The 11379-nt window shown below is 45.3% G+C and overlaps 1 protein-coding gene across 1 annotated transcript; it reads right to left on the minus strand.

The window, feature by feature from the left end:
* Positions 1-298: 298 nt before the first annotated feature.
* LOC126484794 (trypsin beta-like) lies at positions 299-8934 on the minus strand. Its single transcript, XM_050108391.1, has 2 exons — positions 8569-8934; positions 299-691 (listed from the first exon to the last, which is right to left on the minus strand). Exons 1-2 carry the CDS (start codon positions 8932-8934, stop codon positions 299-301), a joined length of 759 nt encoding a protein of 252 aa, XP_049964348.1.
* Between the last annotated feature and the right edge of the window lie 2445 nt (positions 8935-11379).

Genomic DNA, 11379 nt, shown 5'->3' on the forward strand with positions numbered 1-11379 from the left:
GTCGGAAAGTTATGTACCCCTTTTCACATATCTTGGAAGTTATTACAATAATATAAGGTTAACAAATCACGTTTTACCACAGCATTTTCACTGCCACCTACTCCCAGAAAACAATGAGCGAAAATGAAATGTATGCCAATTAAGAAATAATATCATTTATTTGATCATAATAACCTATGGCATTCACGATCATGCTAAACTTGGCAGAAATTGATATTAAAGAACCTCTGAGTGTGTATGAAAACTTATTAGGCTGCCACTTGTTTTACATGAATGCAGATAGAATGAGAGAACTTGATCAGACTCCTGTGGCACCACTGATCCAGGAACGGAGGTTACCGACGTTAGCATACACACCGCCATCGGTCTCGCATTGTTCCCTTCCCCATGAGACGATGCCGACCTGAGTGCCGCCACTGACGAGCGGACCACCGGAGTCGCCATAGCAGGTGCTCTTGCCGGCCTCGCCGGCGCAGATCATGCGATCTGTGACGCCAAACCTGGACATGCAGCTGGCGCGGTCGATGACGGTGATGTCCACCTTCATCAGATTGAACGGTGACACCTGGCCCGAGGTGGCTGTGGCACCCCAGCCGGTGATGGTGACTGCGAGGCCTCCAGGTGGGTCGTAGCCGTCGGCAGGGAGACCCACAACCTGTACGTTGCCACCGATGGGGAGAGGACTGGCCACCTGCAGCGTACCAAGCACTTCGTTAGTTTAGGTAATTTCGTGACACAATGAGTTTGTTAACAAATCAATTTCTTGACCCACACAAAAACACTCATCAAAAGAAATAGGTTAATGCCGATGCTGAATCATGAAATTTGTCAAGGTACAAGATTTCGCTGTACAACAAAATAAGAGAAATACGAAAAATGTAAATTTGTAGTTATATCAGTCGAGAGAGCAAAAAGTGTTAGTCATTTCTTATCTGACTTTGTTCGTCATTCTGTTAAGACCTCATTTCATCAGTAAAGGGTAATGAACTAAGTTGAAATTTATGTCAGTTATTGAGGTCTGTAGTCCCTTGGCGGTGTAACAAATGGAGCCTTATAAGTCAATACAGCTAAATGCTAGTGCCATTTACGTCATTTAATTTGGTACTCACAAACTCACTCATCAAAACCTACACGGTAGTTCCCGTTGCCGGCCGGTGTGGCCGAGCGGTTCTAGGCGCTTCAGTCTGGAACCGCACGACCGCTACGGTCGCAGGTTCGATTCCTGCCTTGGGCATGGATGTGTGTGAAGTCCTTAGGTTAGTTAGGTTTAAGTAGTTCTAAGTTCTAGAGTACTGATGACCTCAGATGTTAAGTGCCATAGTGCTCAGAGTCGTTTGAAACATTTTGAGTTCCCGTTGGCGTAGAGTCATGAAATTTTGCGAGAAGCAATGTCTCAAAGTACAAGTAAGACGAAAAACCCAAAAATTTTAATCTGTGTTTATAAGGCATGAATCAGTACTTCTGCATTCCTTGTAAAATAAATAAATAAATAAATAAGAAAGCTAAGGGACTTAAGTGCTGAGGTCATCAGTCCGCTAGAACTTAAAACTCCTTAAACCTAACTAACCTAAGGACATCACACACATCCATGCCCGAGGCAGGATTCGAACCTGCGACCGTAGCGGTTACGCGGTTCCAGGCTGTAGCACCTAGAACCACTCCGGCCTACATTCCTTGTCAGAGATTGACTTTTATCACTGCGATACAGACAGCCTGAATACAGTGATGCTCAACAGTATAATAATGGTCGCCTGCTTTCTACAGGATTGTACATCACATATTACAGAAGTTAAGACATTATTGAAAATCTTGGATACCCTGGGAGTGATATCTTCCAGTATCAATAGTGATAATGAGCGAAAACTGTAGAGATTCACTATTCCCAGAATGGAAGAAGTATCTGTATACATAATGAAGATCGCACCGAACCCTCAGTGCTCGAGTCCAATTCTCACCTGCTCAGTCTTTTTTAAAATATAAAAGAATATTCGAAATGCTCTTGTTTACAAAAATTTCTGTGTGGTATATAAGGTCTTAACATTTAAGTTAACTGACTCCTCTTTATGCATTACAGCATATTGATGTGCGTCAGTGATATACAGCATTCTCATCATCAGCGTGCACCATATCAGTAATAAGCATGCTGTCATAATACGCAACTATAACTTTGATATACCTTCTGTATTATGTATTAGTTTCACGAAAACTGCTTGGTCAAAACAGTGATGGCCAAGATTCCAAACAGATCCCTGATTGTGAAAGATAATACGATCTTTAGCGGAAGACAATTGTGTGTAGTATTTATCAAAGTAGATAAAGATATTTTCTATAACCCTAAGAAATAAACACGGGAGTACCGCTACAGCTTAGTTGTTCAATAGCAGTAACATATGCACTTGGCATGCAAATTGTCCCTACTTATCTTACTTACGAGTTAAACTGCACTTTGCAGTAGAACAGTTCGATGTTTGCACCACAGTTTAAGCGACAACTGACACAAATGAAATTGTGACTAATTATATATTTCCACACGAATAAACTACCGAAAACAGAAGCTTTCCAATTTATGATTTCTATCAGTGGAGAAACTTTATCGTGGATGATACCTCAAGAGTCTTTGCTGTTAGTAGCTCACACCTTTCCCTACGGATGGTGGGCAGTCACAGAAATATATACAAGAAGAAGTAAGAATCTAGAATTGTCATTTCCATATAATAAAGGCTGAAAAATTACAATGGATTATTAACAAAACTAACCACAAAGAATTGAACTTATTAATACTCTTCAAAGTGAAGGAACAGAAAGTAAACGTTAAAAACGCTTCTTCCACTTACACCATCGATAACACTTTATAAAATCGGTGACGCCTCCTCATGTTAATCAACATGTGACATTATTTGGGTGCCATCTATTTTCACAGTTTACAATCGTAATTGAAACTTTACAAAATATGTTTTCAGAATCACAATAGCCAAGTACAATCCACTCTTCATAGCTTAGGGTTTAATCAGCATGAGCCATGCCCTTCACCTAACGCTCCCACCACCAACTTTACATTCATTGCGCAGCCATGTCAACTGGAGAGCTGAATCAGTAATTTCAAGGCTTCTTTAGGTCCTGTGTTGCACGGGGTGGAGTTTAGTCCCATTTCTTAATTTCGTGAAGTACAGAGCTTCTCAATCAAGTCGTGACTGGGCTGCTTAGACGAGAGACAAATGTAGATTACTGCTGAGATGAAACTGTGTAGCAGGAGGACGAAGTGACCCTTAGGGAATTGGGGATGGATTTTGGGGAGGAATACTCAACCACGATTATTTTAAGCAGGAAATAGATGCAGAAAACGATGCGGCTCCGAGTTGAAATAGTACCTTTGTAGAGCTCGATTATGACTCTATGAGGAAGAGACAGAAGGTAGACTGTGCACTACATTTTCGTAATCTTCTGTAAATCTTCGTATCTCCCTTGAAAGCAAGACAATGTTGAAAGAGCAGAAGCAGCGAACAGCGTCTGCTACCCCCCCCCCCTCACCCCCCCCCCTACACACACACGTATGCCACCCGCACGGCGTTGCGGAAACCCGTAGCTGTGTAACATAATCATCCTGGTTCCTTTCATGACCTCATGATGAAGTGATTTGCGGGGTCCGCAATTTGGGTCAAAAAATAAATTATATGCAATAAAATTGAGATAAAGTTATACTGAAGTGATAAAAGTCACGGGATGCATCACAATATCGTGTAGGACCTCCTTTTGCCTCGATAAGGGCGGCAGCTTCACGTGGCATAGACTCTTGCAGAAATATTGAGCCCAGCTGCATCTATAGCCGTCAATAATAACGAGAGCGTTGGCCACGTTGTGCACGAACTGAACCCTCAATTGTGTACCGTAAAATTTCCTCGTAATAGTCATGGGGGATTGGAACGTAGTTGTAAAAAAATGGTTCAAACGGCTCTGAGCACTATGGGACTTAACATCTATGGTCATCAGTCCCCTAGAACTTAGAACTACTTAAACCTAACTAACCGAAGGACAGCACACAACACCCAGCCATCACGAGGCAGAGAAAATCCCTGACCCCGCCGGGAATCGAACCCGGGAACCCGGGCGTGGGAAGCGAGAACGCTACCGCAGACCACGAGATGCGGGCGAACGTAGTTGTAGGAAGGAGTAGAAGAAGAGCTTACGGGAGAGTGTAGCCTTGGTAGTGCCAAGGAGAGACGACAAACAATACCTCAGTCCTACAATATATTTCAGCTTTGAATAGCGAACTCTCTGTTGAAGAAACACAAGAGAAGGGGGTGTACTTGAAACAGGCCGGGAGATTCGGGGAGATTTCAGTAAGATTACATCATGGTTAGGCAGAGATTGCGAAATCAGATACTGGACTTTTTAGGGCGTAACCAGGGGCAGATATTCTCCCAGTGCAAAATTTAGTAGTGAAGAAGAGTACACTGAAGTGTAAAAGACCGGTGAGAAATAGTCAGTGAGCAAAAGTGTGGGATACACAAGTACTAAGGAATGAAGAGATACGTTTGAAGTTCTCTGAGACTATAGATACCGCGATAAGAAATAGGTCACGAGGCAGTTCAGGGGAAGAGGAATGGACATCGCTAAATCACAGAAGTTGGAAAGAAAAAAATAGATACGAGGATAGTAACTGTGAAGAAAATCTGGGAGACAGAAGAAATACTTCAGCTTATCGATAAAAGAAGGAAATGCAAAAATGTTCAAGAAAATTGAGGAATACCGTAGTACCAGTCGCTTGGGAAGTCCAGGGAAACTAAAGCGAAATGGCTCCAAGAGAAATGTGAAAATATCTAAAATGAAATAGCGTACAGAAAAATCTAAACAACCTTTGGCCAAATTAAAAGCAAAGGATGTAACATTAAGAGTGCAATGGTTTTTCCAGTGTTAAATGTAGAGAAGAGAGAGGCCAGGTGGTATCTGAAGACCTGTATGTCGTGGAAGACTTGTCTGTTGACGTGATAGAAGAAGAAACAACAGTAGATACGGAAGAGATGGGAGATCCAGTACTAGAATCATAATTTAATAGAGATCTGGAAGAGATAAATGACATTCTATCAAAATTTTTGAAGTCATTGGGGGATGTGGCAACAAAACGAATATTCATGTCGATGTGTAGAATGTATGACTCTGGTTGTATGCCGTCTGACTTTCGGAACGAAAACACTATCCACGCTATTCCGAAGATTGTAAGAGCCGACATGTGCGAGAATTATCGCACAATTAGGTTAACGGCTCATGCATTCAAAATTCTGAAAGATTAATATACAGAAGAATGGAAAAGAAATCTGTGGGTGTGAGACGACGTTAAGTTTGTCTTTAGTAAAGATAAAGGCACAGGAGGATCAATCCTGTCGTTGCAGTTGATAAGGGAAGCGAGATTAAAGAAAAATCAAGACGCGCCCATAGAATTTTTCGACTGGAAAAAGCGTTAGACAATGTTGAATGGTGCAAGATGTTCGAACTTGTGAGATAAATAGCGGTATGTTGTAGGAAATAACAGATAGTACATAGCCTGTACTGGAGTCAAGGGGGAATATTAAGAGGGGAAGACCAAGAAAAAAATGTTCCGATTAAAAAGTGTGTAACAGAGGGATGTAGGTGTTTCACTCCTATTGGTTAATCTATATATAGAAGAAACAGCGACGGAAGTAAAAAAAAAAAAAAGTTTCAAGAGTGGATTTAAAATTTAGGGAAAGTATATAAACGATAACATTCAGTGATGACATTGCTATCATCAGTGAAAGTAAAGAAGAATTAAATGATCTGCTGAATAGAATAAACTGTCTAATAAACACAGTGTGTGGATTGAGAGTAAATCGAAAAAAGACGAAAGTAATGAAAGTAGTAGAAATGAGACCATGGAAAAACTGGTGATCACGAAGTATATGAAGGTACAGAATTCTGCTACCTAGGCAGCAAAGTAACACATGACGGACGGAACAAGGATGGCGTAAAAAAGTTATTAGCACTGGTGAGAAGTGATTTACTGGCCAAGAGAAATCAACTAGTGTCAAACATATCCGTAATTTGAGGAAGAAATATCTGAGGATGTATGTTTGGAGCACAACGTTGTACGGTTGTGAAACATGGAACGTGGGAGAAACGGAACAGAAGAAACTCGAAGGATTTGGGATTTGATGCTACAGAAGAACGTTTAAAGTTTGGTGGGTTGACAGGTATGCAATGAGGATGTGCCCACAGAATCGAAAAGGAAAGGGAGATATGGGAAATGAAAAGCACTGACAAGAATAAATAAGCTCGTAGGACATATGTTAAGACGACGAATAGGGTCGGTGGTCTGACACTGGGATAGCTTCCAACGTGCTAGGGCAGCTGTAGAGGGCAAATACAGTAGAAGAATAGAAAGACTGGAACACCTCCAGTAACTGCAGACGCTGCCGGAGAGCTCTAATCACATTTTCTACTTTTATCCCAATCACACGAGTTTGAAAACGGAACTTCCAAGCAGGCAGTATGAAATCCTCAGTCTCAGCGTGAGTATACTCCGGACACTCTCGATCAAACAGGCCAGATTAGCTTACAGAAGAAAAGTATCGACTGTTTCATATTCGTTAGAATGTGGCGTACCATTTCACAACAGATTTTTCCCATCCTGAATTTTAACTAAACTCGTATAATGCTCCGCCATTATTACGATCTATACTGCGCTGGCTCTGGTGAAATACCTTTCCGATCGCAATGTATCAACAGACTGCCCTCCCCGTCCGTTCCGGACAGTCTTCACAGCAGCCGCTAACCATTGGCGCCATCGCATGGGCCCACAGATTCTCATGACATATAGAATGGGTCGCCATGTGGATGTTATCATTAACTGAGCTGAGTATTGTCACACAGATATATAATAAACTGACAAAATTTCAATCTAACTCTCTACAGGTCTTGATTTCTTCCAGAACAGGTATCGTTGTAAACTGTATTATATGTAAAGTATTTACTTTTTCTGTATTGGACTATGTAGGATCGGATATGATATTTCACATACTAAAAGCTTTTCATTTGATTTGCGCCAGGATTTACCAAAGGATAACCTATACTGAGGTGAAAAAAAGTCATGGGATCACGATATGCTCATGTACAGATGACGGCAGTATTCCGTTTACAAGGTATAAAAGGGCAGTGCACTGCTACAGCTGTCGTATGTACTCAGATAATTCATGTGAAAAGGTTCCCGACAAGATTATGGCCGCAGGACAGCAACTGAACGTGGAACAGTAGTTTCATATAAACGCAAGGAACTTTGTATTTCGAAAATCGTTCGGGAATTTATATACCGAGTTCCAGAGGGCCAAGAGTGTGCCGAGAATACCACGTATCACGTATTACCTTTCACCACGGACAAGGCAGTGCCCAACGGCCTTCACTTAACAACCAAGAGCAACGCCGTTTGTGTAGAGTTGTTAGTGCCAATAGACAAACAATACTGCTATGAATGACCGCATAAATGAATAATGGACGTGCGACAAATGTAGTAGTTGTGACAGTGCAGAGAAATTTGGGGATATTGGGCTATGGCAGCAGACGAGGAAAGCGAGTGCCTTTGTTAACAGCACGGCATCGCCTGCAGCGTCTGTACTGGGCTAGTGTCCAAAGTCGCTGGCTCCTAGACGACTAGGGAAACTTGGTCTCATCATCTGAGTCTCGAATTCAGTTGGTGAGAGATGATGGCAGAATTCGAGTGTGGCGCAGACCTCGTGAAACCATGGATCGAAACTGTCAGCAAGCGACTGTACAAGCTGGTGGTGGATCTGTAATGTCGAGGGCTGTGTATACAGGGAACAGACTTGTTGGTCTTGTCCAACCGAACCAATCGTTGACTGGAAACGATAATATTCAGCTACTTGGGAACCATTTGCTGCCATTCAAAGATGGACTTTTTATAAATGACAAAGTGCCCTATGAGTGGGACATAATCGTTCGGGATTGGTTTCAAGAATGTTTTGACCAATCGAGGGAATGACATGTCCTGCCAGATCGCCTGACACGAATGTCACCGAACATTTATGGAACGTAATTGAGAGGTCATTTCATGCACTTTAACCTGAATGGGCAACACTTCCGCAATTATGGGTGCTATAGAGGCAGCTTGGCTCACTATTTCTACGGGCGACTTCCAACGATTTTTTGAGTCCATACCACACCCAGCTGCAGCACTACGCCGGGAAAAGGGCAGTCCGACACAATGTTAAGAGTTGTCCGAAACTTTTGTCGCCTCAGTGTAAATTGCTTCGGTTTCTTAAACGACAGAAAAGCTTCGTTTCTCATTTCTTTAATGAAAGAATCGTACGTGTTCGCCTGATAAAGTGTTTTGTGTTATCATTCTGCTCTTCAGTACCTCGGACCTCGTACTACTGCACTCTCTGGAGCCGTGTCAATAGAAGAAATGTATCAGGTTGTGTTAGGTGTTAGTGGGCGCTCTCAGCAGTCTTTGCTGCTAATAGCTCACACTTTGCACTATGGATGACGAAAGCGAGCATGGACGTCTACAGAAATTTAGCTAGAGGGGAAGTAGATAGCGCTCACCTGCAGCACCGAGATGTCGTAGTCTATCGTGTTGGGGTTGTAGTAGCCGTGCAGAACGCCGTACGCCACGGCGGACACGACGCCTCCGCTCTCGCGGGTCGAGGTGCCGGCCCTCACACTGTAGGTGGCGATGTTGGCGCCGTAGAGGCAGTGGCCGGCGGTCAGCACCCAGTTGCCGCTGATGACGGACGCTCCGCAGTAGTGGTAGCCGTTTACCTGCATGGATACCATCCACGGGTAGCTGGATATGTCGGTGGTGGTGCCGCCGATTATCCGGCCATTCCCTCTGGCCCTGATCCTGAACGGCCGGGGGGCGGCCAGCCCACAAGACACAAGACACAGGACCGCGAGGAGGAGGCGCAACATCTTCACAGCTACCGTCGACCAGATTGGCAGCACCTTTATATTAACAGCTACATTAAGTTAGATATCTTTGTCGTGAAGCACTCGATGAATGAAAGGCATTCCCAACTGTTCATGCCTGTCCACAACCACTACAGATTACAGACACATCTGAAGATGTAGACGATATCGACGTAATCAGATGACAGGGTACTTTTATAAACAAGTTATCTTGTCACCTGCCTTCACTTGTCAACAACCACTTCAGGCTTCAGATCCGTCACAATATGTAAAGGCTAATAGAGTAATCAGGTTACAGGGTACTAATTAGTCCACGTATGATCAGTCCATTCCCCTTGCACATCTTTTTGATCAAACAAAATTTCATGTATCATTGTTCGTCTTCTTCTTTTGCTAGCCCCTTTATCCCGCAGTCTGCGCAGGGTCAGCACACTTATAATTGGGTTTGGCATGGTTAGTTTGAAGGGGTGGCCAAATGTCCTTAATGTCGCCACCCCATACCCCCCGGGGCCCGAATCTATGTACCTCACCTGTGTGTGTCTACAATAAATCATTAGATAGTGCGAACGTGTTTCAGATGTCAGCTAGTCGTGTAATTGAGGTGGGACGTGAGACCAGCCCGATATTCACCTAGTGGTATGTGGAAAACGGCCTGAAAATCACATCTAGGCTGGCCAGCACAACGGCCCTCGTCGTTCATCCACCAGATGGGTTCGAACCAGGGCCGGCGCACCTACCAGAGTCGAGGCAGCTTTGGGTTGGTTGTTTGGGGGAAGAGACCAAACAACGAGGTCATCGGTCTCATCGGGTTAGGGATGGACGGGGAAGGAAGTCGGCCCTGCCCTTTCAAAGGATCCATCCTCGAGGCAGCAGCGCGTTAGCGCTCTCGGCCAACCTAGCGGGCAAAAATTTCATGTATCGTTACTCTACAAATATGTATCCTCCCACGTCATCCCTGGAAGGGCATAACATCGATGCCCAAGACAGGATGGAATGTTTCTGTTTGCCGGCCAGTGCGGCCGAGCGGATCTAGGCGCTTCAGTCTGGAACTGCGCCACCGCGACGGTCTAAGGTTCGAATCCTGCCTTGGGCGTGGATGTGTGTGATATCCTTAGGTTAGTCAGGTTTAAGTAGTTCAAAGTTCTAGGAGACTGATGACCTCAGAAGTTAAGTCCGATAGTGCTCAGAGCCATATGAACCATTTGTTTCTGTTTAAAAGTTTCTTGTACACTTGCAACGCAAGAGGAAGAGTGGAAGCCCTACTACACTCCTGGAAATGGAAAAAAGAACACATTGACACCGGTGTGTCAGACCCACCATACTTGCTCCGGACACTGCGAGAGGGCTGTACAAGCAATGATCACACGCACGGCACAGCGGACACACCAGGAACCGCGGTGTTGGCCGTCGAATGGCGCTAGCTGCGCAGCATTTGTGCACCGCCGCCGTCAGTGTCAGCCAGTTTGCCGTGGCATACGGAGCTCCATAGCAGTCTTTAACACTGGTAGCATGCCGCGACAGCGTGGACGTGGACCGTATGTGCAGTTGACGGACTTTGAGCGAGGGCGTATAGTGGGCATGCGGGAGGCCGGGTGGACGTACCGCCGAATTACTCAACACGTGGGGCGTGAGGTCTCCACAGTACATCGATGTTGTCGCCAGTGGTCGGCGGAAGGCGCACGTGCCCGTCGACCTGGGACCGGACCGCAGCGACGCACGGATGCACACCAAGACCGTAGGATCCTACGCAGTGCCGTAGGGGACCGCACCGCCACTTCCCAGCAAATTAGGGACACTGTTGCTCCTGGGGTATCGGCGAGGACCGTTCGCAACCGTCTCCATGAAGCTGGGCTACGGTCCCGCACACCGTTAGGCCGTCTTCCGCTCACGCCCCAACATCGTGCAGCCCGCCTCCAGTGGTGTCGCAACAGGCGTGAATGGAGGGACGAATGGAGACGTGTCGTCTTCAGCGATGAGAGTCGCTTCTGCCTTGGTGCCAATGATGGTCGTATGCGTGTTTGGCGCCGTGCAGGTGAGCGCCACAATCAGGACTGCATACGACCAAGGCACACAGGGCCAACACCCGGCATGATGGTGTGGGGAGCGATCTCCTACACTGGCCGTACACCACTGGTGATCGTCGAGGGGACACTGAATAGTGCACGGTACATCCAAACCGTCATCGAACCCATCGTTCTACCATTCCTAGACCGGCAAGGGAACTTGCTGTTCCAACAGGACAATGCACGTCCGCATGTATCCCGTGCCACCCAACGTGCTCTAGAAGGTGTAAGTCAACTACCCTGGCCAGCAAGTTCTCCGGATCTGTCCCCCATTGAGCATGTTTGGGACTGGATGAAGCGTCGTCTCACGCGGTCTGCACGTCCAGCACGAACGCTGGTCCAACTGAGGCGCCAGGTGGAAATGGCATGGCAAGCCATTCCACAG

Source organism: Schistocerca serialis, chromosome 6 (assembly GCF_023864345.2).
Source record: "Schistocerca serialis cubense isolate TAMUIC-IGC-003099 chromosome 6, iqSchSeri2.2, whole genome shotgun sequence".
NCBI classification, from domain to species: Eukaryota; Metazoa; Arthropoda; class Insecta; order Orthoptera; family Acrididae; genus Schistocerca; species Schistocerca serialis.